The following is a 27,359-nucleotide window of genomic DNA, read 5'->3' as shown; positions in this document are numbered from 1 at the left end:
TTTCATTCTTCTTCTTAGGCAACCCTAGGGATTGAGGATGACTTGCTTCTATTCTGGTCCTGTGAGTTCTGAAGTGACTGACAAGACCAATATGGGAACTATAAACTCTTCCACGGGAGTTGGAGCAGCAGGTGCCTGGTTGAGCAGGTGTGTACCTTCTGCTATTTATATTGGGACCTGTGTGCCTTCAATGAATGGACTTAAGGTTTTCCATCCCAACATGAATGCTTCTTCCTCACTTTGAGCTGTCATTGGCCAGGGATTCCCTGGAGGCTTTGAGAATATCCTTGAATCTTTCTCTCTGTCCACCTGCTAACCTTTCCTGATGAAAGCTCACAAAACAGCGTCTGTCATGGAAATCTTAAAACCAAATGTGGCCTGCCTAATGGATCAGGGTGAGTGTAATTAGGGCCCTTTAATATTGCCCTTTTCTGCCTTTTATATTAATCGAGCTCCCCCTTAAATGCATCTCTGCATATCACTTTCTAAAGAAGAATAGTACCTCCTAAATCCCTGCTCAAATTATTAATGACCATCTTAAATCCATATTCAGGTCTCTCCCACATTTAGAAACTTATTCTGTTCAAATAAGCTATCAAATTTTTCTCTTCTTGAACAGATTAGTCTTCACTGACAAGACCAATGTGAGAACTACAGACTCTTCCACAGCAGTTGGAGCATCAAGCATCAAACTGCTGAAAATCTGACATAAAACAGAAGATGTTAGAAACACTCGGAAGGTCAGGTAGCATCTGTGTAAAGATCTTTGACCCGAAACACTCACTCTGTTTCTCTCTCCACTAATGCTGCTGGACGTGCTGAGTGTTTCCAGCTTTTTCTGCTCTTATTTTGTCCTATCTAAACTTGACGAATTTATCTACTGGCTGTTTTCTTCCCATCTTATATTTGTGTGTATTATTACAGGAGTAAAACAAAATCTACTCCTTTTTTTTTAACCAATATTATTGTTTTTGTTCTATATTCCCCCTGACATCTATATCATCATTTAGCTTAACATACAGAGGAAAAACCTGAAAATTAAATTGTACACCCTTAATTCAGTCAAATCAAATCCTGTCTTTCACTATTTTAGCGGAGATGGAAATCAAGTCATATTTTTGCGGTTAGTTGATGAAATCATTTGAAATGAACATTTAATGTATTAGAATGACAATATATCAGATAGTGATAACTAGGCTTATGCATTTACACAAAAAAAAAGAAATATAGAAAAAATACACGTTGATCTTTCTACACAGAAACTGCATAAGCTGCAAACCCTTGTTTTAAGAATTAGGGTCAAACAAAAATTGCAACTACATTACTACAGAAGGTTTGTCTAACTTTCAAACTGAAGTACCTTCTTTGTCCCTGTATTGTAACTTGAAACACATTAACATCCCATTCTGTGTTTCTCTAATTCTGACCTCTTGTGCATCTCTTATATAACTGTTTCACCATCAGTGGTCATGAATTCACCTATCTGGACCCTAAATTCTGGAATATCCTCCCTTAACCCCTGTGGCTCCAAGGCTCTCATTTTTTTAAAACAGTTTTTTTGCAGATACTGCAAAGCAACTTTTTTGACATTACAGATGTATATAAATTCAAGTTGTTGATACTTTCTTTGCAATATTGAGTAGAAATTTTTCTTAGACAATGATGTAAAATAGAGACACAAGAGACTGCAAATGTTGGAATCTGGAGCAACAAACAAAAAGCTGGAGGAACTCAACGGGTCAGGCAGCATCCATGGATGGAAATGGACAGTCGATATTTCGATTCAAGACACTTCATCTTGACTGAAAGATAGAGGGGAGATAAACAGTATAAAAAGGTAGAGAGAAGGGGTAGAGCAAGGGCTGGCAGGTGATAGGTGGATCCAGGTGGGGCTAGGGAACAAGAGTTACAGGGGAGAGTGCCTGAGGAGTGAAGGGGATGGGTGGGGCGGGATAAGCAGACCAGGAAGTCATGGAGAGAGTGGTCCCTGCGGAAAGTGGAAAGGGGAAGGGAGGGGAAAAAGTGGTTGGTGGTGGGATCCCATTATAGCTGGTGGAAGTTGCAAAGAATGATATGCTGGAAGCATAGGCTGGTAGGGTATTAGGTGAGGACCAGGGTAACTCTATCCCTGTTCTGCCTGGGAAGATGGGGTAAGGGCACAAGTGCAGGAAGTAGTGGAGATGCTGGTGAGGGCTCCATCAATAACAGTGGGGGGGGGGGGGGGGGGAGCCCAGTTCTCTGAAAAAGGAGGACATCCCGGATGTCTTACAGTGGAAGGCCTCATCTCGAGAACAGATGCAGCAGAGATAGAGGAACTGAGGAAAAGGAATGGTGTCCTTACAAGTGACAGGGTGGGAGGAAGTGTATTCAAAGTAGGTGTGGGAGTCAGTGGGATTGTTGTAGATAATATGTCTTCTGAGATGCAGATGGAGAGATCAAGAAAGGGCAGAGAGATGTCGGAGATGGACCAACTGAATTTGAGGGTGGGGTGGAAGTTGGTAGCGAGTTTGATGAGTTGACAAGTAAAATCACCAAGTTACGTCAAGGTACAGGAAGTGGCACCAATGCAATCATCAATGTAGCAGAGAAAACGTTGAGGAGTGGTGCCTGGGGAGGTTTGGAATGTACTGCTTCACACAGCCAACAAAAAGTTAGGCATAACTGGGGCCCATGTGAATGCCCATGGCTACACCTTTGATTTGGAGAAAGTGGGAGGAGCCAAAAAGTTAGTAAAATATGATGTAAAATAATTGGCGTCAGTTCAATTGGCCACTATGACCCCCACCAAGTAGTGAGTTCAATTGACTATTTTCAAACTGAATGTTAGGTGCTGAGAATAATAAATGGCCAATCTATTATCACACAAGGTGAATTTCTATCCCCTAGATTTCACACCTCAATCGTCACAAGCACTCCAAAATATACATAAAATATTCAAAATGTACATATGGTACTGTGATCGCTACACAGAGTATGCAGGCAAGAAAACTAAAACAAAAGTGTAGCTGTTCTAGACAATACAAATAATAAAAAGCTATATTTGGCCTATTGTAGAACTTACTATTTTCCAATAAGTTAACTACTAATTCTGAATTGTAGTAAATTCCTTTTTTCCGTAATGTTTGTAGGTCACATTTTTGAATGTGGAAATTGAACCCCTGTAAAGTGGATTTGTGCCCTGAAAATATAATACATGTAAATTCAGTCAGAAGAAACATTTATGAGGTTCTACACACTAAGCCATTAACCAATTCTGAACTACCTCTATTGCTATGATATATTGTAAGCTATAGTTCATTACCATTTCAAGTTATGTTACAATCATACCAGCAATATTAGTAACATAGATCAGTTCTGGAATTTATAAATATTCTTATCAAATTAGCTCTTAGTAGTAAATGCTACATTGTCTATAATAGCTATTCATCAAACTATGCATGGCCTTAACTTATAGATTTTCAAATATTTTATGTTATTGTATTACATATATTATATGTACATACGGTTTGCCATTTAGCTTTTGCTCGTTCTGCTTCAAATTTGGCTACTTCTTTGCGGTCATGAATGGATATAAGCATCTTCCAGATACTGAGAATAACCAATCCAACAACAAGGATAGCCAAAGAAATTCCCAAAACTATCATAAAAACATTTGGTGGCAAGGGACATTCTGCAAAAGGAATACAATGTTTCAGCACATTGTTGATAGTGATAATATTATGTTGTTTTTAACTTCCACTATATTCTGTGCTCTCCAGCCAACCAAAAATTGATCTAAGTGCAGGATTTGTTCTCTTTTAAAGATGCCACATTTTCCTTCACAGCCTGGGCATAAATGCAAGACAATGGCAGGGACTATTGAAGTTTGCTATGGTGGGCAGCAATCAAAACTGTGGCTGCTGTAATGTGCAACAGTCAAAAAGCACGTCCTTAATGGTGCACAGTCATTTCTGGGCCAATGTTCTTGGGTCTGATTCCAAATTTCCAACATTTATTCAAATCAGAGTTAGTGTTACACAGCATGGAAACAGTCCCTTCAGCCCACCGAGTCCACCTTGACCATCAACCCTTTTCTTTTAAATTCTCCTCACATTCCTGTCAACTCTCCCAGATTCCAACACTCACCTGTACACAAAGGGCAATTTACAGCGGTCAGTGAACTTCCAACCAATACATCTTTCCGATGTGGGAAGAAAACAGAATACCTGGGGGAAACCCACGCAGTCACAGGAAGAACATGAAAACTCCACACAGATAGCACCCGAAATCAGGATTGAACTGGATTACTGGAGCTGCGAGGCAGCAGCTATATTATCTTTGCTACTGTGCCAAACTCAATTGTTTTCAAATGAAATAATCAATATGACTTGGATGTTTAACTTCTGGTCTGATTATAATAAAATTTCATACATTTGGATAGCTTATTGATAATGATGATAATAATGTTATAACTGTCTTAAATAATTAACAGTTTGTGTCATATTAAAGAAAAATGCCTTAAACAAAGACATACAATAACTCTAAAATGTCAATGATTTCCTTCAAGAATGTGCTTCAAAACCTTGCTACACATCATGGCTGATGAAGATTGTGCGAACTTGCAATTCATAATTCATTCTTTAATTTAAAAAACTCAGGGACAGATTAATTAATTTTCTGAAGAGGGGGATGTTACCAAATACTTTCACTTGGTGCTTTTTTCCCTCAAAACCACCAAGTGACAATATTTGTGAGAAATATCATTTGGAAATGTTCCTGAAAACAAGTCTCCTTCTTTCAGCCTCCTTGCCCCAAATTCCCTGTCACGTACAACATATTGCAGTAGCAGGTTGACTGGCTACAGGTAACTGCCCTAGTGCATTTGGATGGCAGGAGAGTTTGATAGGGTGGTGTTGATGCAAAGGTACGTATAAAAAATGGGTCATATTAAACCATATTGTGATTAGTGCAGATGGGTGCTTGATGGTTGATGTGGATCTATCGAGACAGGGGCTGGTTTCTGTATTCTGTGAGTTGATGACAATATATAAATGTTCAAAGAAAATTAAACACACACACACACACAAATATATATATTTTATCATTTCTGCATGTATTTTTCCCTCAAGAACTAGTCATGGTAGTGCCCAAGAGATTAATCCTTAATTTCTGAAAATACCAGGACAATTTTGAAGGGTTATCAATCAAGCAAGAAAGCAAGTCTGACTATTTAGAATTAAATTGATAAGGAGAAGAGATAATTATACTTGTATAATAGTTAGGTACACACTTGGACAGAAAACTCTGATCCCAGTCCATGGCTCACAGTCACCACATACACTAGCTAGTGATCAAAGGAAGTTGGACATAGTTGGAAAGATTATTCAAAAATGAAGTTAAAAACAATAAATTTAAAAATAATATTTATTTAAAAACACAAGAAATTGATGTGAATTAAGGCAAAACATACTGAAAGGGAATTTTTTTTTTCCTAAGCTTACCTTTTACATTGTGAGTGACCCTGCTAAAATAAATGGGGCTACCCCAGGTAAGCCAGCTATGGCTGGAGTAATGCAAGGGGCAAAAAAATGATATGGCAACTACAAAACGTCCTTAGTGGAGTGAGAAATCAGATAACCTCTAACACATGCATCTAACCTCCAACACATTTCCGACCTTCACACTGTATTATGGACCTAATGGCCAGCTAGTAGGGCATTCTTGCCCTTTGTATTAGCATTAGGATTTCCTAAGTAGTAATAATATGATATTCTGTCCTTTATCATTATTTTAATTTACTTTCCCAGTTCTCTGGTCCAATACTGCCTGAATCTGGTAACAATTATGAATTAAAACAGAAAGTGCATCTCTGGACAGAGAAACAGAGTTAACATTTCAGTTCAATGATTCTTCTCCCCCTAACCGCCGCCGCACAACTTAAACAGAATTGTTTTCCCATTTTTCATGTTCTGATAAGGAGTCATTGACTTGAAATGTTAACTCTCCACAGGAACAGAGGACTTTCAGCACATGTTGTTTTTAGTTCAGATTTTCAGCATCTGCAGTTTTTTGCTTTTTAAACATATTCAAAATAGTTCATCTGCAACATATCTGCTCCTTTCTGAGATCAAATGTTCTCCGATGGATGATGTTTGACTTGTTATTTAAATTGTTAATTGGTAATGTTTATTTTTGATAACTATGTTCCTATGTTCTGCCTAATTCTGATGAAAAATCACAGATGAAAAGTCACAAAGCATTAAATCTGTTCCACTTTTCACAAAGGCTACCTGACTTGCTGAATATTTCCAGGATTTTCTTTTTTATATATGCTCACAACATACTGATTGCTATGATGCTTCTGTTTTCATCTCTTATTTACTCCTGTCTCATCAACAGAGTATTTCACTTAATCAAATGTGACTTGGAAATTTGCTGTTAAAATGATGCTGGAAACTGAAATTTGACAACATCTACATTAAACATTGAATGTAATTTAACTAATTCATCCTCATTTTTGAAAATTGGTAATTTTTGCCTCACAGTCATCTACCATCCAGTGACATGACAAAAATGTACTAGACTTTTATGCATGGATATAAAATTATGTGTTGTCAAGCTTACCAGATTGTTCAAGGTCAAAAAGAAGTGATCCTCCATTTTCATATTTAACTAAACGAAATGACATTGTACAATCATTGCTGCTTTTCAAAGTACAATAGGTAGCTTGGTTTTCTTCAAAGTCTATAAAAATAGTTTGATAATATACAGTCAGATTGTGAACTCACACTGAAACTACCTGAACACTCTCCTAAATGGCTGAATTTTTCTATTCAATGACTGATAGTCATTCAGTACAACACTTTTGTAATTTCATTTTCCACTCAAATGGTTTATGAGAAAGGATTCCCAGCTCTGTTCATTTTAGTAACTCCATGTGTGGTCCAGCAGCATTAGCCAACAAAAGCATGAGTCATCTTTCTTTAGTACAGCTTCAATATAATTGGGAGTGCAGAGTCTTTTAGCATTAATCATGAACTTTCTACTGCACTTGATGGCCCATATTTCCCATGTTGCAAAACCTCTTCATTGTCAGTTCTTACAATGAATATGCCTCAATTACGCTACACTTAATAGGGAATCATACAATCAAAATGATATTGAGATTCTTCAGATAGACTGAGTATTTTAAGTAGATATAACAAGTATAACATTAAAAACTTTCAAAATAAGTACCAGAGAAGGATTAATATTCGAACATACAGTATATGTTGCATGACTATTATTTTACTTAAAGCTTTAAAGAGCCAGAATAACAAGTCTATACTGAGTTTTATTTATTTGGAACCTTTAACTATTCATTGTTCAAATTAACTTAAGTTCCATATTTGAACATGTTTACAATTCTGTTTGACACAGGAGTGGCAATTTTACTCATTTTCACAGATGAAACTTAATGGGCAGAGATTCAAAACCCTCTGAGAGAAAAAATTCCTACACATCTCAGTTTTAAATGACTGCCCCCTAATCTTGTAATTATGTCCCCTCCTTCAAGATTCTCCTACTAGTGGAAATATCTCAACATCTACACTCTCATGCACCCTTAGGATCTCATACGTTCCAATAAGATCACCCCCTCATTCTCCTAAACTCCAAACAATATCACTCTAGCTGATCAAGACAGGACAACTCTTTCATCTCAGGAATAAGCCCTGTGATTCTCTTTTGGATTGCCTCCCAGTATTTCCTTTCTTAAATAAGGGGACCAAAACTGTTGACAGTACTCACCAGTACCCTGTATAATTGCAACAATACATCTCTATTTCTACACTCTAACCCTCTAGCAATAAACACCACACACATCTTTTCCCGATAAATCTCCCCCCAGAACAAGTCTAGTCAGGATGTGACTAAGCACATTGATGAAGGGAGAGCAGTAGATGTAGTGTATATGGATTTCAGCAAGGCATTTGATAAGGTACCCCATGCGAGGCTTATGGAGAAGGTGAGGAGACATGGGATCCAAGGGGACATTGCAGTGTGGATCCAGAACTGGCTGGCCCACAGAAGGCAAAGAGTGGTTGTTGGAAGGGTCGTATTCTGAGTGGAGGTCGGTGACCAGTGGTGTACCTCAGGGATCTGTAACGGGACCCTTACTCTTTGTGATTTTTATAAACGATCTGGATGAGGAAGTGGAGGGATGGGTTAGTAAGTTTGTGGATGACACAAAGGTTGGGGGTGTTGTGGATAGTTTGGAGGGCTGTCAGAGGTTACAGAAGGACATAGATAGGATGCAGAGTTGGGCTGAGAAGTAGCAGATGCAGTTCAACCCAGATAAGTGTGAAGTGGTTCATTTTGGTAGGTCAAATATGTTGGCAGAATATAGTATTAATGGTAGGACTCCTGGCAGTGTGGAGGATCAGAGGGATCTTGGGGTCTGAGTCCATAGAACACTCAAAGCAGCTGTGCAGGTTGACTCTGTGGGTAAGAAGGCATATGGTGTATTGTCCTTCATCAATCGGGGAGTTGAATTTAGGAGCCAAGAGGTATTGTTGCAGCTATATAGGTCCCTGGTCAGACCCCACTTGGAGTATTGTGCTCAGTTCTGGTCGCCTCACTACAGGAAAGATGTCGAAGCCATAGAGAGGGTACAGAGGAGATTTACAAGGATGCTGCTTGGAATGCAGAGCATGCCTTATGAAAGCAGGTTGAGGGAACTCGGCCTTTTCTCCTTGGAGAGACGGAGGATGAGGGGGGACCTGATTGAAGTGTATAAGATGATGAGAGGTATTGATAGGGTAGATAGTCAGAGGCTTTTCCCCAGGGCTGAATTGGTGGCCACAAGAGGACATAGGTTTAAGGTGCTGGGGAGTAGATATAGAGGAGATGTCAGGGGTAAGTTTTTTTACTCAGAGAGTGGTGAGTGCATGGAATGGGCTGCTGGAAATGGTAGTGGAGGCTGAACGATAGGGTCTTTCAAGAGACTGTTAGATAGGTATATGGAGCTGAGTAAAATAGAGGGCTAAGGGTAAGCCTGGTAATTTCTAGGGTAGGGACATGTTCGTCACAGCTTTGTGGGCTGAAGGGCCTGAATTGTGCGGTAATTGTTCTATGTTCTAATTTGCATCAGTGTAAGCTGCCTGGTCTCACAGCTGATGTGCAAGAGGAGTTTGGACTTAACTAGTATGATTCCTAAGGGAGTCAATGAGGTCTAAAAACTGGCTCCATCTCTTGTGGATTAAGGATTCAGCCAGACACCAAAAAAAAACTACTCACAGCTGAGTAAGCCTGGGTTTCTGTCAAAAGATCATGGAATAAATCTTGCTGGCTACGGGCAGCAGTTCTAAAGGGAACTGGCAATATTCCCACACTGTCCAGCAGCGGGACCTGGTTTTGCTGCAATTCACCTATCAGTTCCTGTGTCAGTCTGATGCAAAGAGATCCCTTAATAATGATGGATAATCTATAATTCAGATGAGGAGCCAAAGGGGAAGCTTTAATTTCATGTTTCCTTTCATGCCTCATAAATAAGTATCAATATTTTATTTGTTTGACACTTTATGATTTTTTTTTAGTTTTTTGCTTTATTTTAGTAGTTTTTAAATGTCTCTGAATATCAGAGGGGCAAGACCTCTGTAGCACATAAAGCTTGAAGCTTAGCTGCTGCCTGGAAATTGCAGAGATTCAGGTAGATCAAAACCTATTATAACTGTTAGAAACATTTTTTAAAAAGAAAAACAGAAACTAAAACAATGAAAAAACATTTAAATAAAGTAACATAATTTAAAAACAACTAAATTAATCAAACAACCAAGTGACCATAGTCAACAGAAATCAATGTAGAATCTATTCCTGTTGCAGTTGCAACCCAGCACAGACTTTAATGGCAGTAGCCCGAATGTCCAAGTTGTCATTCCAACAGAGTTGTCATTCCCACAGAGTATAATCAAAACTCACAGGCATTCAACTGGTTGCACTTTAAGGCTTTTGCACTCATGCGAACTTTAAAAGTTGCTGAATGTTACATAATGTATTGCCAACTATTACACGGGTAACTATCTTCCTTTCCCCACAAATCCTGTGTCATTATGTTTTATTGGTCACAAGTTAGCTTCTGCATTATGACAATGACTATATCGTAAAAATACTTACAGTCTGTAAAGGGTTTTTGCGTAACCTGAGACCAAAAAAGGTATTATGCAAGTACTAGATCTTTCCTTCCTCTCTCTTGTTTTGAATAACTTATCACAGCAATACCCCTTCAGTACTCTAACACAATATCCAGATTTCGAGATTTTTTAACTATCGTGGTCAAAGATTAAAATGGTATAATATTTGGTAATATCAACTAACATAATATTTCAGCTTAGTTTCTATATTTTATCAAAATTAATGCTGACTTAATGAAATTTTGCACCTTATCCTGCATGCCACAAATCCACTTTCAACATTACAAGGAATAGAAATGGAATATCTATCCATTATTTACCAGCCAGCATACATATTTTCATATTTTAAATTCATTATGAGGGATCATTAAGGAGTAAAATGAAATAAAATAGCCTGGATTTTCCTGAGAGAGGGCTGCTATTTGCATGCTGCAGCTCACGTTCCACATTGTCCTGAACTTACCTCCTCTGGTTCCTTAAGGCAAATCTTCCTGTCCAAAGTAGTCCTGGAGCTGAGTGGCCAGAACTTAAACGGTGGCAGGACTGGTGACATAATCAAGTATTGTGGGCAGGCCAGAACAAGCCCCACCCACAAAATTTCTCAGGAAACCTTAGCAAACTGAACTCTGATTTGCCAGAGTTGTCAAGCTTCTTCAATGCTATACATTAAAAATTTATTAAACAATTAAATTATAAGTTTTAAAATCACTTAAAGACACAAGAATCAAACACAAATACTCTCAAATAACCAGAATAAAATCAGCATAAAAAATGTATCTTACCTAATTCTTATCTGCAGCCCCACAATCTGTATTCACGCAAGTGAAACTCAAGATCCTGTGGCAGGTTAAACCTGGAGCTGGACCTGAGATCAGATGCCCCAGCATAAATGCTGCATAATTTTAGTAAACTACTGCTATGATGAAGAGAAACAGTGGAGATCAGCCAACAAGATTGGGATTTTTGCATTCAAATAAGAGCTCCCAGCTTGCTGGCACCTGAATGCTTATGTATCAATGACAAACTACTGGCATTTATAAGCAAATTTCATGCCATGAGAAAGTTAATAATTATTATATTTTGCATATTTTCACTTTAGGGTTAGGATGAGAAACTTCTTCCGCAAACAATTAAGAAATAGTATTTACTACCTGCTGTTTGATTGACAATGGAATCAACTAGCAGGCATTTTTCTTGGCATTCATCTGCTGATCCATCCACCTTAGATAGGTGACATTCAACACAGCTTCTGCAAAACGAGATTATCATGGAGATTAATAACAGCTAGAATTTTCTCTTTTTCATTTAAAAAGTTGAAATATTTGTGTTCCTTAAGATTTAATAACCAACACATTTTTTTCAAAGGCAAATGTAAGGAATATCCCAATCAGGCAAAATGCCTTTGGGGAATTTTTAAGATATTCACATTTATATAGTTGATGCCTAACAGTCCTTAATCAAAAGACATTTTAGTGAAGCCAAAGTACACCAAAAAAGTAAGACACTCTCCCTTATTCTTTGCAAACATAGCTTTAGATATTCATAACTTCTAAATGCATTTTATGCTACATGAAATAGTAGAGAGCACTCTTGAAACAGCTACAGAAATCTCTTTGAAATGTGAAATAAGATCATTTATTACCTTTAAAACAAAACAGCTAAGGGGGTTCCTTAAAAAAAGGACAAACGGCAGTTCACTGCTTGGGAAAGGGTTAAGTTTAGGCAGCACGGTGTTGCAGCTAGTGGAGTTGCTTAATTACAACTCCAGCAACTTGAGTTCAATCCTGACTCCCTGGTGCGGAGGGGTGAGGTAGAATATAAGAGGAGTAAAGGGAATGTGGGGAGAATAAAAATGGAATATGTGTAGGATTAGTAATGTTCATTGTAATTTGGTGGGCTGAAGGACTTGTTTTCGTGCTGTGTGATTCTATGATTTTAGCAGCCTTTTGAATTGCTATTCTATTACTATGAATCACACCGTAGCAATTCAAAAGGCTGCTAAAAGCAATTTAAAAGGCAGTCCAAATTTAATGAGACAAGAGATTGCAGATGCTGGAATCTGGAGCAAAATACCAGATTCCCCTGTTCCTCTTTATACCGGCTATCTTCCCTCTCCACTCTCAGTCCTGATGCAGGGTCTTAACCCAAAACGTCAATAGTTCCTTTCTCCTGTAGATGCTATTTGACCCGCTGAGTTTCTCCAGCAGTCTTTTTTAGTTCAAATTTGGTTCTTAGGAAGACAAAGTTCACATTATATTGAATAAAACAAAGTTCACATTGTATGGAATGAATGAGGAAAAGGATATCTGGACATAGCTACTTAGAAGAGCTGCGCAGGTTACCGTTTTGAAGAGCAGACGTCAGAACAAGTTGGACATTTTTCACATTTATCTCCAGAGGCCCCTGGATGTGAGCAAACACATTTTCCACAGATGCACTCTCCATGCCCACTACATAAGACTCCATCTTTGGAAATACATAAGTCTGTGCTTGTGGTGCAATTGCAGTATTCACCCGTCCATCCTTGGTCACAATGGCATTCCCCACAATCACATGATCCATGCCCTAGAGAAAGGAATAATCATCAAAACTTTGATGAAATCCAAAGTAACTATGATTTCCATAGCAAACCATGCATACTATTAGGTCATACTATTAATACTTCTTGCATTTTAAGTCTCAATTAGCTAACAGAATATATACAGGCAGTGAATCCAAATATTAATTTAATTGGCCAAACCGAACTGCTGTAAGAACTTTAAATAGGCTTAGCCTGGAGTCCTTAAATTTCCTGTAAAACAGTTATGCATGGGCATTAAAATAAATAATAAGGAAGAAAGCTAGTTGAATATAATCTATACCAAGACTGGAACAGCCCTTAAGGAGCTAATAAAGCAGAAAAGTCTTAGAAATTTGACTGAGGTGTTTAAAATCAAGAAAGATTAAGAAAAAAAATAAAGCTTCCCTTAGCTGTAAGGTCAATAACCAGACGGCACAGATGTAAGATGATTGACAAAACTGAGGCTAGAAAAACCTTGTTTATGCAATGAGAGCCTGGCATTTAAGTGCAGATTCAATATATATTTAACAGTAACCTTTTAAAGTAAATTAATAAATACTAAAAGGAAACTAAGTAGAAGGGCTTTTCAGAAAGAGCAAGGAAATAGACCTAACTGAAATGGTCTTTACAAGAACCACTGAAATAGCTGATTGTGCGTGTGTGTGTGTGTGTGTGTGTGTGTGTGTGTGTGTGTGTGTGTGTGTGTACACCCTCACATGCAAATCATTCTTCAATGAGTTATAAACAAATTCACTAAAAGAGAATTTGTTTGTGAAAGCAATTGATGCTGAAGCAGAGAACTGGGGTTTTAGCAGAGGCACAAGCATAAATCAAGTCTGTATTAAAATAATCCTCCACTCTCCGCAACTGCATTTGAGACTTTGCATCCCATTATCCAAACCAAATATGACAAATCTGAAGTAAGAGACACTGAGTATTTCCAACATTTTCAGGATCTGGAGTATTTCACTTGGAAAATGTAATCTGACAGATTTGACTCAGTAATCTTCTGGCACTGTATTGGTATCTTGCCAATTTGCTAATGTATTACTTCATATCTAAGCAACACAATTTGTTAGGATGTCCTTGTTGTCAAATAAGCAATAAACCTCATACATGACTCTTTGGATAATCATGGAGAGAGATGATTACCTACTTGGTGCATGAATTTGTTCTGTAACTATTCATTCTGACATGTTACTAGATGACAAATTATCTTTTTCAAAAAATCTACCCTCAGCTTAACAACTATTCAAGGAATGAGGATACAGAAGTAAGACACAGTAATAGTCTTGACTCATTAATTGTACTTTCACCTCAGAAACATAACCCTAGCATTCACAACTATTGGCTAATTGCTTATTTATTTATGTTTGTGGAACTGGTGTATAAATGCAAACTTTCTTTCTTTATGACTTAGGGATCTGCACTAGCAAAATAAAACATATTTTAAAATTTGCATTTTTTGCATGTGGGAATTGCAAAAGAAAAGAAATAAAAGGATTGTCTGGTTGCATGAAATCCTTATTGAAATTGGAGATGAACAACAGGAAACTTTATCTGAAGAAATGTTTATATCAGACATATAATGGAATGAAAAGCAATATAACTCTAAGTCTAGATTTTCAAATGCGTTGGATCATTTCCAGAGAAAAAAAATAGTACACCCAATATGGTGATACTGCAGAATTCAGAAGAATTAACTTTGGCTTGGATCTCTGCAAAACAGGAATGCACATCCAAAATTCAGGAATAAAGGTTAATGGCCAGATTCACAGCATATATGATTTTCTAACCATTAGACCAAAATGACTCATCAGCACCAAGTTCTGAAAAATTATGACATGTGACAAAAGCATGTCTGACTTCACTATGGTTGAGTAGATATGTTTAATTGAGATCCAAAGTGAATTTACGCCAGCATAAACCAAGAATAACATAATTAACAAGAACATGAAAGAAATTAATAAAGCACTGGAGCAGAGAGCATCTATGTCTTCAAATTGGGGAAGCTGAATCCAATATTTCCATGTGCCATTAGTAATTTAAAAAAACATACATGTGAATTTTATTGGGTCATTCTCAAAGTAATGATGTTAATGTGGAGACATTAGTAATCTACAAATTAAAGCCTATATCATATTAATTAGTATGTTAAATGCTAAAATGTTGCAATGCACAAAGTAACTAAATTTGATCACGTTTCTTTAAGAATTTATTTCACAAGAAATACTTTGTAACCAAACTTAATTGAAAATCTAAAGATCATCTTCCCTAAAAGATTCAGCTTCAATGAAACATTTGACCCAAATATAATTGGCAGAACACAATAGAGAAAACTCTTTATGTAATCTCAGCAATCACTTGCGTACACTGTAGACTTCTTAATTATTTATCCATCAATGTCCACAATTGAAATGATTACTGACTCAGATTATTTCAGGTCTATACTGGATATTCATATTGAGAATATTTCTACTTACCTGAGGATAAATGTGGTTTGGGAAGAAAAGTCAAGAATGTATTGCATGGATATCAAACTGTCTAAAGAATAACTGAATTCAGAATAAAACTTTACATACCTCCACACAGAAGCCCTTTGAATCGCACACAGGAAAAGTTATCGCATTCACAGTAGGCACCATATATCTGCCCAAACTCGGATAGATGGCAAGCACACTGCCCACAGTAGCAGTCACCTCGACCACTGCAGGAAATGTTCCCCGCACCATTCTTGCAGATGCCAAAATTTATGCTTTCCTCTGCACATTCACAATGAGGACCAAATTGTCCAGCATTGCAAGTGCACACACCACACTGAAAAGAGCCATTGCCATTGCATCTTGAACTATTGTGCTCTGCATTTGTTTCGCAGCTGCAGCTGCAGGCAGACCGTACTTCTATCTCTAGAGTATCTCTGAATCCTAAAGGTTTTATCACAATATGCTTAGGTTCCTTCAGACATTCAGCCAACTCGACAGTCACATTGAAGGAAACCTAGTTAAATAAAAAAAAACAGTAGATTAACATCTCATTTCAGAAAGTAAAGAAATAAAAATGTGGCATCAATTTAGTCACCAACTATATCTTATGGGTTATATGTTTCAGGGTTATATTTATGTCATATATCATCATATCATCATATTGTTACGATATAAACATTGTCATACCACCATGCTCGACCCCACTATAGAAATTATGCTTGGTGGCCACACAGCATCTGACAATCTCAAGACCTCAATTCCCTGGCCATCCTGTGAAGCAGACAGGGCTGTGAATGGTGATCAGCCCTCTAGGCATTGCATTCTGAGACCTGGCCTCCAGCACTGCTCTGACAACCTTTGACAGCTTGTGATAGTCAGACATTTAAAAATAGTTAAAATTGATATAATTAAAAATTAAATTATTTAAAAACAAATTAAACTTCTGTTAATTAATTAAAAAGACAAATATAATTTAAAAAAGTTTTCTAGATTTACTTTCTTAATGAAGTTCAGTAACATTGAGGGGTCAGCGGTGGAAAGGGTGAGCAGCTTCAAGTTCCTGGGCATCAACATCTCAGAGGATCTATCTTGGGCCCAATACATTGATGCAATCACAAAGAAGGCACACTAGCAGCTCTACTTCATTCGGAGTTTGCGGAGATTTGGTATGTCACCAAAGACTCTTGCAAATTTCTATAGATGTATGGTAGAGAGCACTCTGACTAGTTGCATCACAGCCTGGTATGGATGCTCCAATGCACAGGGTTACAAGAGGCTGTAGAGGGTTGTAGACTTAGCCAGCTCCATCACAGGCAAAACCCTCCCCACCATCGAGGACATCTTCAAGAGGCGGTGCCTCAAGAAAGCAGCATCCATCACTAAGGACCCTCACCATCCGGGACATGCCTCTTCTTGTTACTACCATTGGGGAGGAGTAACAGGAGCTTGAAGACCCACACTCAATGATTTAGGAACCACCATCAGATTTCTGAATGGTCCATGAACCCCTAAACACAAAACTTCGTTATTCCTTCTTTTTGCACTATTTATTTATTTTGTAATTTATAGTAATTTTATGTCTTTGCACTGTACTGCTGCTGCAAAACAACGAATTTCATGACATACAAGTCAGTGACAATAAACCTGATTCTGATTCCTATTCAAATAAATGGAGCAATGCTAGAAAAGTAAGTTATGATTGGTGCAAAGGTGACAACCAATATGGCATATATTTAGGTCTTTGCTTTAGTAAGTTACAAAATCCCTTTGGACTCAGCAATAAGTCCAGAGATGCAATAAAAGATCAGACGTGCCCGTATCCGACCACCAGCGCATCCTGTAATTCCAACTTGCAGTGTGCCAGTGTCAATGCCATCCAGCCCATTATAAATACTTATTCACTTGACTTCTCAGTTTGTTTAAAACTGTATACAAGAATGTTTGATTGTATAGTTTGAAGATAATTTTTTTCAAAAATATTTCTTGTTAAAATATTCGTTGGCATATCATAAATTATAAAATTCTTCTAATATTGTCGACCTTGTTAATGGAAGCAATTTAGGCATCCATATGCTTTCACTATTGTCCTTTCAACAGGGCTATTACATGACTGTACTGATATCCTAAGTTGGTCAGTAAAACAAATCTTCATTTTTTTGGCAGAAGTGAAAGGACATTACATCGAGTAAACAAAATCACTTTGAGTAATATTTGTTTTCATATGCTAAGTCACTCATGTAATCTTTTGCAATGACCTACTAAATTCTTTTCCATTGCAATGTTTATCACTAGGTAGATTAGGAGGCAAGAGTGGCAAGAGTGTTGCAGTACTAAATAGAATATCCCTCACAATCAAATATATGACATATAGATTTGTTACTTAAAGAAAAAACTGATACCTTCTCTCCGATATAGAGATGAGAGCATTTCTTCTCTCCAGGAAGGACAGTGCCACTTTGGCAGATAGCCGTGAATAAAAACTGCACTCCATCAGTATCCCCAGTAACTTCCAGTTCCACTTCAGATCGCAGCTCCTGGAAGAGCAGAAAAGAAATCATGAAATCTTGTAGCACAAGGGAGGCATTTGTCCCATCCACATGCATTTTGTTCCACATTCCAAGTTCTTTCCTCAGTCCCTGTCAGATAGTTGGTGTGAAGTGTCCTTGATCTGACTTGCTGCCCTGGACTTGCTCCCACACTCTCCCTACAATTTTATGACCTGGTATGAATTCCTGAGTTCATTTGCCCTGGGCTTCCTGATTCTGAAGTTACTTGGCAAGGCCTCAGCAATGTACTAGATTGTGTTAGTACTTGTGTACTGCAGCACAGAAGTAAGCTGCTGACCCCCTGTCCCCAGAATGCTCTGGTAGCCTGTGCCACAAGACAACCTGTGAGGTTTTAAGAGTTTTAACCTATCTCTGATATACAGAGACATATAAAACTTCTTCAGATGAAAATTAAATTATTACATTACCTTAGAATGCTAATAAATTAAAAATATTAAAATAAGTAAACAGAAACACTGAATGAACTGTGCTGATTCTTTGAGGGAGCTCTTCATTAGTTCTACTTTCACCTGCTCTTACCCCACAGCTCTGCAACATTCTTCCCCACATGAAATATTTACCCATTTCCCTTCTGAAAGCAGTTATTAAATTCACTTCCACTCAATCAGACAATACATTCCAGAACACAATATCTTGCCAAGTAACAACTTTTGCAGCATGCCACCTAGCTTCTTTTGACAATTACTTTAAATATGTACTCTCAGTTGGGGACTCATCTGCAACCGGAGACAGCTTTTCTTATCTACTCTTTTAAAACCCTTCATGACTTTCAACATGTCAAATCTCCTTTCACTACCCTGCTCCAAAACAGACAAAGCTAGTTTTTCTTATCTTTTTGCATAACTCGTATTTTATTCTTTCCGGTCTTCTCTGTATGTTCTCTTTGAACATTATTTCCAAAGTATTGTCTATCAGTATTTTATGTTGCTTTCTCACATTCTTCTTCCCAAATGAAGAATCTCTCCGCATTAAATTTTATCTGTAATTAAGTATCTGCCCATTTCACTAATTTATGTCCATCTGGTTCACATTATTGTGTTCTAGTTTACCATATTTACAAGTTTTGTGTCATCTACAAACTTTGAAATTAATAATAGACCTATACAGACCTCAGGAGGACAAAACTGGACATCTCCTCCAGTCTAGAAAGCAACAATTCATGATCACTCTGTGTTCTATTCCTTAGCCAATTTCACATCCACTGAGCAACTTCCCTTTTAACCTGATCAGCTTCAATTTTGTTCAGAAATCTATTATTAAGCAGCTTTTCAAAATCCAGAAAAAGAACATCAACAAAGTAGAACCTTCATCAATCTTTTCCATTACTGCAAAGTGCCTCCTTTTGTGGAATTCTTTGTTTGGTTAGTATACCAAATTTCAAGTAGGACACTGTGTTTAATCAAATAATACCATTTGAATTCAGATAAAGGGAAAGTTAATTTAACCCTCTTCAAAATTCTTTGTAGAAAAATAACTATATGGATGTATTATATTTGTAAAATATTTTGGAATACTTGTGTACAACTTGGAACTGAAGATTACCAGGGTCATGCAACAATTCTTCATACATTAGTAATTACTTCAGGGGAGACCACAATGCCATAAAATATCTTTGGCATGCAGTTGCTACAAACATGTTTGCATTGAATAAATAATTCTCCAAATCTGCTAGTTCTAAATACAAAATCGGCTTGTACAAACCTGCTGCTTTTCTTACCTGCAGACCGTGAATCAGTTCATGAAAGAGCCCTTCAGGAACATCACAAAAGGATAATTGTTTACTTTGAGCATATGATACTTAATTGCCTATGCAGCACCACCAGCCTAAGTGTTATGACATGAAGGTGCACCTGGAAACAATTTTAACAAGGGCAGATGTCTTTACAAAACCGCCTGTGGTGAATGAGCCCACAAAAAATCCAGTCAACTTTGAGTTGGAAAATAAAGAGCAAATCTGCAGCTTAATTCGTGTTTCAACAAGTGATGGTTTATCAAGTAATCAAGTTTTTGATGACAAGGAAAAGATAAAGTTTCATCTTTGCCTTGGTGGGAATTCCACAGGTAGCAGAATCAATTTGGAAAGCTTTAGCGCTAGTACAATTTTGTCCAGGTTGTTTGGATTCATACAAAACACTAAAGAATAGCTGTAAGAATTGTGCAAAAACTTATAACACAACACTTAATTGTTAGTTACATTCACATTTCAATACTGCATATATGGGGGTCAAATGTTTTACATTATGGTTGACTCTTAAATCAGAAGCAGCTTAACAAGTGCTATGATGCATCAAAAGCACATTCAGGGATGGGAAATAAATAACAGAGATGATGATGATGATGCTTTTATCACTAAGGAAAAGAACTGCAAGGTGCTAATGTGGTAATAATCAAGTGAGGAGAAGTAAACCAACTGTAGTGTTGGTCATTTAATGATTGATGAAGAACTCAGACTGCAAACTCTCACCACCTTCTGGATCTTTATCATCAGATTGAAGAAGAGCTTCTTGTTATGCTGGATCTATGTGCTGTGTCCAATGTGCAGTAAGTTAGTGGAGCAAAGAACCACAACGTGGGAGACTAAATGGGACTCTACTCAACCTGCACTCATAAGGCAATCCCACTGCCCTCATCCCAGGAAACAACCTAGTGAATGCACATTACACTGTTCTCAGATGTAAATCCTTTCTTAGGTAATATGACTAAAATTGCACACAATACACCAGATGTGGTCTCACCAAATCTTCTATGTGCTCCCAATGCATGGTCTCGAAGTTCTTAATACTATTGCAAAAGCTTCTTCTCCACTTACGGTAGTCATGAGCTGAGGATTTCCAGGAGTCAGCAGGGATGTTCATTTCATCAAGAAGGCTTTGAGCAGAAACCATTTCCTCTGTCCACCTGATATTGTCTTTTCATGACAGAGCTCAGAATGGAGTGTAATCTTCAGGAGTCCTGTGTCGGGCATGTAACTGATGTGGCATGCCCCAAGGTAGCCAACAGAGAGTAACTTGGTGCTGGGATTATTGACCTGGGAGAGGACATTGGAATTGATTTGATTGCTATTCCAGTGAACTTAGAGGATTTTGTAGAGAGAACGTTGGTGGTATTTTTCTTGAGATGCCTGCGGTAATTAGTCTAAGTCTCAGTAGCATATAGGAGGGCAAGGATCCCTACTGCCTGGTAGACCAGGAATTTTGTTCTGCATCTGAGCTCTTGATCTTCATATACCATCTTCCTTAATGAACCACTGGCTGTGCTGGCACATTGAAGCTGATGACGAATTTCATCACTGCTGGCTGCCCTTGCTGAGAGGTGGATCCTGAGATATAGTTTCCATTGTCTCATCTTTATTGTTGGAGGACAGTGTGGTGCAGCAGGAGCAGATGGGTGGAGGATCTTCATCTTGTGGATGTTGAGTATATGGCCCATCTGCCCATATCCACAGTGAAGGCAACTCCAATGGCCTGGAGTTCGGGCTTTCACTGTACGCAAAAGCAAGCATCATCTGCACACTGCACCTCAGCTTCTGAGGTTTGGATAACCTTAGCTCTGGAGTGTATTTGCTGCAGGCGGAACAGCTTCCCATCAGTTCTCAGAATTAGCTTCACTCCTGGAGGAAGTTTGCTGGAGGTGTGATGCAACATTACAGTAACAAAGATTGAGAGGAGTGTCAGGGCAATGATGCAGCCTTGTCTAACACCAGCCTTAACTGTAATTGGTTCAGTTATAGATGTACTGATTAGAATGATGGCTTGCATGTCCTTATTGAGCAAATGTAAGGTGGAGATGAATTTGTGCAATGTGGACAAACAAAGTTAAGGAGGGTGTTCCACGGTCCCATCTGACTGATGGAGTCAAAGGCTTTGGTAAGGTTGAAAAAGACCACATACAGTGGCTGGTGCTGCTCCTTGCAAGTTGTTGTGTGCTGAAGATCATATTCACTGTGCCTCTGCATAGATGGAATTCACACTGGAAGGAGGACCTGGTGATGACTTTCCCTGTGGCGAGTAGCAGGGAGACCTCCCCATAATTACTACAGTCAAACCTGTCTCTTATCTTGAAAATAGTCACACACCAACACCTGGCTGTTTCTCACTATTTAAGAAAGATGCTGTTTTTCTATTCTTTTTAGCAAAGTGAATAGCATAAGATTTTCCCACATTATACACCATCTATCACCTTTGTGCAGTGTTTTCAGTGTGGGCAGGACAGTTGGGGGACCAAAATGTTGTGAATAGAAAACCATGGATGAACCAGGATATCCGCTCCCTACTGAAGGTGAGGACTGCTGCACACAAATCTGGGGATCCTGATCTGTACAAGAAATTGAGATATGACCTTTGGAAAGGTATTGGGGATGCCAAGAGGCAATACCGACTCAAAATAGAGTCCCTGACCAGCCGTCAGTTATGACAGGGCTTACATGCCATAACAGGCTAGAAGACGAAGTCGGGCTGTATCATTAACAACAACGCATCCCTTCCTGATGAACTTAACGCATTCTATGTGCGTTTTGAACAGAAGGAAAGTGGATTGTCACCATCCACCCTGACAGCCTCCAATGTAGCTGAACCTGTGATCACAGTGGAGGATGTAAGATCAGTCTTCTGGAGAGTGAACACAAGGAAAGCACGTGGCCCAGATGGTGTCCCGGGCCGTGTGCTCAGATCTTGTGCTGATCAGCTGGCAGAAGTATTTGCGGACATATTTAACCTCTCCCTGCTTCAATCTCAGGTTCCCACCTGTTTTAAGAAGACCACCATCATCCCGGTACCAAAGAAAAGCAAGGTAACATGCCTCAATGACTACCAACCAGTGGCTCTGACATCCACCATCATGAAGTGCTTTGAGAGGTTGGTCATGGCTCACATCAACTCCAGCCTCCCAGACAACCTGGACCCACTGCAATTCGCCTATTGCTAGAACAGGTCTACAGCGGATGCCATCTCCCTGGCCCTACACTCAGCTCTGGAACATCTGGACAGTAAAGACACCTATGTTAGATTTTTGTTTTTTGACTACAGCTCTGCCTTCAATACAATAATCCCAAGCAAGCTTGTCACCAAACTCCAAGGACTCAACTCCTCCCTTTGTAACTGGATCCTTGACTTTCTAACAAACAGACCGCAATCAGTGAGGATAGGCAGCAATACCTCTGACACGATTATTCTCAACACTGGTGCCCCACTAGGCTGCGTCCTCAACCCTCTACTCTACTCCTTATACACTCATGACCGTGTGGCCAGATTTTGCTCTAACTCCATTTACAAATTTGCAGATGACACCACCGTTGTAGGCCGTATCACAAACAGCAATGACGCAGAGTACAGGAAGGAGATAGAGAGCTTAGTGGAACGGTGTCATAACAACAACCTTTCCCTCAATGTCAACAAAACAAAAGAGCTGGTCATTGACTTCAGGAAAGGGGGCGGTGTACATTCACCTGTCTACATCAACGGTGCTAAGGTCGAGAGGGTTGAGAGCTTCAAGTTCCTGGGAGTGAACATCACCAACAGCCTGTCCTGGTCAAATCACATAGGTGCCACTGTCCAGAAAGGTCACCAGCACCTCTACTTCCTCAAGAGGCTAAAGAAAGTTGGTTTGTCCCCTTTGACTCTCACCAGCTTTTACCGATGCACCATAGAAAGCATCCTATCTGGATGTATCACGGCTTGGTATGGCAACTGCTCTGCCCAGGACTGCAAGAAACTGCACAGAGTTGTGGACACAGACCAGCGCATCACGGACACCAGCCTCCCCTCCTTGGACTCTGTCTTTACCTTTCGTTGTCTTGGCGAAGCAGCCAGCATAATCAAAGACCCCACCCTCCCAGGACATTCTCTCTTCTCTCCTCTTCCATCAGGTAGAAGATACAGGAGCCTGAGTACACGTACCATCAGACTTAAGGACAGCTTCTACCCCACTGTGATAAGACTATTGAACGGTTCCCTTATACAATGAAATGGACTACGACTTCACGATCTACCTTGTTGTGACCTTGCACCTTATTGCACTGCACTTTCTCTGTAGCTGTGACACTTTACTTTGTACTGTTATTGTTTTTACCTGTACTACATCAATGCACTCTGTACTAACTCAATGTAACTGCACTGTGTAATGAATTGACCTGTACGATCGGTATGCAAGACAAGTTTTTCACTGTACCTCAGTACTTGACAATAATAAACCAATAACAATACCAATACCAAGGACCATTCTCCTGTACACTGCAGTGAACAGGTTATTGATGATTTGGAGCTTGGTCTCTGAATACGTTTCCTGCAGTTCAATGGCTAAGTTTGGAAGATTCTTGGTTCTGGAATGGAGATGACGTAAGTTGAACTGTTCCTCATTCAATTGTTGATTAGCTCCACTACAGCTGGAAGCTTGTGGATACAAGGTTCAATACTGCTGCAAAACAAAAGTTAAGGAAAGACTATTTGGAATTTCACAGCTCACTTCTTCTCCTACCTTTGCAGCAAACTTGGACACATTGCACTCAATCCTTTCACATAAGCCCTGAATGCACTGAGGAAATTTTGGGCTTCTGGCTACTTGGCCACTAAAGGCAACAAGTAGTCAGGTGGGAGAAGGGGTTGAAGCTCTTGTTGCAAACAAGATCAGTGATTGGAGAAGAATTGGAACAGAAATTCATATTTAGCTGTATTGCAAAGCACACAATAGCATCCTACCACCAGTTTTAAACTTCATCCAGTTTTCATTGTCACTTGCAAAACAAAGCAGCTGATTCATTGTTGCTCATTTTACCATGCTCAGTAAGTTAAAATTAATGCTTTGGTGCACTGTGAAAAGTACAACTGCAATCTCACCAGTATGTCTAAATATATTTAAAAATAACAGCTTTCAGAGCATTTTGTAAAAGAATAGATTATGTGATGTATTTGTTTTATTTCACTCTGAAAATTTCCAGTGATTCCAGTGTAGCTTCTTGGCAGGCAGTATTCTGCTTATCACAAGGCAATAAGACAGAAATACTGGAAAACTACAGCTGGTAGGACAACATTCACGTAGAGAACACATAGATTTATGCTTCAGGTGCAGACTCTTCTTTAGCAGTGAAAGATAATAAAGAAAGTCATGATGAGACTTTCAAAAACACTGGTGTGGGTGTAACTGCAATGTTGCATCCAGTTCATTGCCTTACCTTAGAAAAAACTTAAAGGCTTTAAAGAGGATACAGAACAAATTTACTGAATAGATTTCAGGGTTGAGGTACTTTAGTTATGTGGATAGACAGGAGAAACTGGGGTTTTCTTCTAGGAACAGAGGACTCTGTGATGGGATTCGAGAAAGGCATTTAAAAACATGAAGAGTATAAACAAAAATAGTGACAAATTGTTCCTATTGGCAAAGGGGTCAAAAACTAGGGGACAAGGAATAGCAGAAGAAACAAAAGCGACATGAAGAAAAAACTTTTAATGTCATGAAGTGCTTTGTGTCTGGTATGCACTGTAGTCAAGGAAGATTCAATTATGGAATTCAAAAGGGAGCTGGATCAGCAAATGAAGGGAAAGAATTTACAGGCCAAGGAGAGGGTCAGGACAATGTGAGTAGATGAATTGCTCTTGCATGGACCTAGAATAGTTTCAACAGGCTGAATGGCCTCCTTCCATGTTATAACCGTTTTGTGATAATCTCTGCTTCTTATTTTTCAGCCTCCAAGAAGTAACTAACTAAATCATACATTTCTTTCTTCTGCACATTACAATAAACTTTAGGCATATCTAAAATTGAATTCTTAACATGACAAAGCTAAACCAAATATCTACATTCATGTTAAACAGCAAATAATAGCATGCAACAGACAGAGCCAAGCAATCCTGAGGCCAAAAGATCAGATCAAAGCTCTGTCACATCTAGCTTGATTAATGATGGACAAATAAACAGCCAATGGAATGATGAGGCTGCAGGATATTTCAATCAGCACTTCTGGCTGACATTGATTACAAAGGATTCGCTCTTGCATATGGCACTATCATGCTGTACCATCCAAGGAAGTGAAGGCTGCAGACAGTATAGACAAACTAAAAGGTACCAAACTTCTGGAAGTTAGTCTTCAGCCAATTCAAATGACTCAAATAAAGAAATGGATGAGAGTACTGTATATGGCAAAGTCTATAAGGCAAACAATATCCTGTTGGTAGTGCTGCAGAAATTGTTTATATCTGTGCCATACAAGTGTAGCCAATGGCCATCTCCAACAAAATAGTCTAATCACTTACTCTTAGCATTCACAGATATTACCACTGACCAGAAATTTACGCAAACTAGCCGGACATATACTATGGCTACAAAAGAGTTTAGAGGCTGGGAATTCTGTGGTGAATAACTGACCTCCTGGCTCTTAAAAGCCACATCATCAACAAGTCAGGAATGTGTGAACATTCCCCATTTGTCTTGACAAGTGCAGCTCCAACAATACTCAGGACACCTGATACCATCGTAGGACAAAGAAACCCATGACTGATATCCTATCCTTACCCTAAACATAGAGTTCATTCTCTTCTGGCACAGTAAGGCTGTGACAAGGGCAGCAAATAAAATGATGTCATCCATAGATAAAAGGTAGGAAGGCTTTTTTTTAATGGCAATTTAAAGGACAGGTGTTCAGACCAACTTCCCGTTCTTGCACTTGAATCTCTGAAAGTTAACATGAAGGTACAATGAACAATCAGGAAGGCAAATATATTGTTGGCCTTTATTGCAAGAGAATTTGCGTACAAGAGTAGTGATGTCCTGGTGAGGGCTCTGGAGATGGCATCTGGAACTTTGTGGGCATGTGTAGTCTCCCAATCTAAGGAAGGATATAGTTGATACAGGGAGTACAACAAAGGTTCACCAGAGTAATTCCCAAGAGACCAAGCTGAGGTGAGCTCATAGAAAAGTATAACATTCTTTAAAAGCTTGACAAGGTAAATGCAAAATTGATGATTCACTGGCTGGGGTGTCTAGAACCAGGAGTCACAGTCTCTAAATGAGTGGTGGCCATTACGTACAGATTAGAGAAGAGATTTCTTCATCAGAGAGTAATGAATCTTTGGAACTCACTACCCTAGAAGGCTGTGGAGATTCAATCACTGAGTACATTCATAATGGAGACTGCTAGATTTCTAAAAGTCATGCAGAAAAGCAGCACTGAGGTATAATATAGGCCCTGATCTTACTGAATGACCAAGCAGATATGGAGACTGAATAGCCTACTTCTGCTTCTATTTTTATGTTCTTAAGCCCATGAGAAAATAACAAAATTCCCTTCCAAATTGCACACATCATCCTACCCTGAAATGTATCCCCATTCCTTCGTTGCTGCTGTATGTAAATTATGAAACTCCCACCAGAACATCACTCTGAGTATCTTCATTAGAAAGACTGCAACAGCTTAACAAGCTGCTTCGCCACCTTTATCTCCAGGGCATTAGAGGTGGGCTATAAATAAAGGCCTTTCCAGCAAGGTCCACATTCCTTAAATGAAAGAAATCCCAATCTCCACCCCACCTTCCTCACTTCAGAGGCTATGTCTACTTCAGTGCTTCCAACACATTCTTGTTTCAACGTCCTTGTTTCTGTGTCTTTTTTTAAC

General features: G+C 38.8%; 2 protein-coding genes across 3 annotated transcripts in view; both read right to left on the bottom strand.

Annotated features, from left to right (window-relative positions):
* Positions 1 to 3,099, bottom strand: part of pla2r1 (phospholipase A2 receptor 1) — a 126,693-nt gene extending 123,594 nt beyond the window's left edge. For both annotated transcript variants that reach the window (XM_052028493.1, XM_052028574.1), the window contains exon 1: positions 3,062 to 3,099. The gene's annotated coding sequence lies outside the window, so the exon portion shown is untranslated. The remainder of the gene's footprint in view (positions 1 to 3,061) is intronic.
* The window catches only part of itgb6 (integrin, beta 6), a 43,446-nt gene continuing 18,027 nt past the window's right edge, over positions 1,941 to 27,359 (bottom strand). Inside the window, exons 9-15 of the mRNA XM_052028686.1 lie at positions 17,591 to 17,725; positions 15,291 to 15,705; positions 12,491 to 12,713; positions 11,300 to 11,397; positions 6,604 to 6,723; positions 3,504 to 3,670; positions 1,941 to 3,178 (exon numbers count right to left, since the gene is read on the bottom strand). Coding sequence (XP_051884646.1) covers positions 3,083 to 3,178; positions 3,504 to 3,670; positions 6,604 to 6,723; positions 11,300 to 11,397; positions 12,491 to 12,713; positions 15,291 to 15,705; positions 17,591 to 17,725 — 1,254 coding nt within the window. The 3' untranslated portion in view covers positions 1,941 to 3,082. The remainder of the gene's footprint in view (positions 3,179 to 3,503; positions 3,671 to 6,603; positions 6,724 to 11,299; positions 11,398 to 12,490; positions 12,714 to 15,290; positions 15,706 to 17,590; positions 17,726 to 27,359) is intronic.

The sequence above is a fragment of the Pristis pectinata genome, chromosome 1 (assembly GCF_009764475.1).
Source record: "Pristis pectinata isolate sPriPec2 chromosome 1, sPriPec2.1.pri, whole genome shotgun sequence".
In the NCBI taxonomy this organism is placed as follows: Eukaryota; Metazoa; Chordata; class Chondrichthyes; order Rhinopristiformes; family Pristidae; genus Pristis; species Pristis pectinata.
Note: the sequence above shows the minus strand (reverse complement) of the source record. Positions and strands in the feature narration are given on the sequence as shown.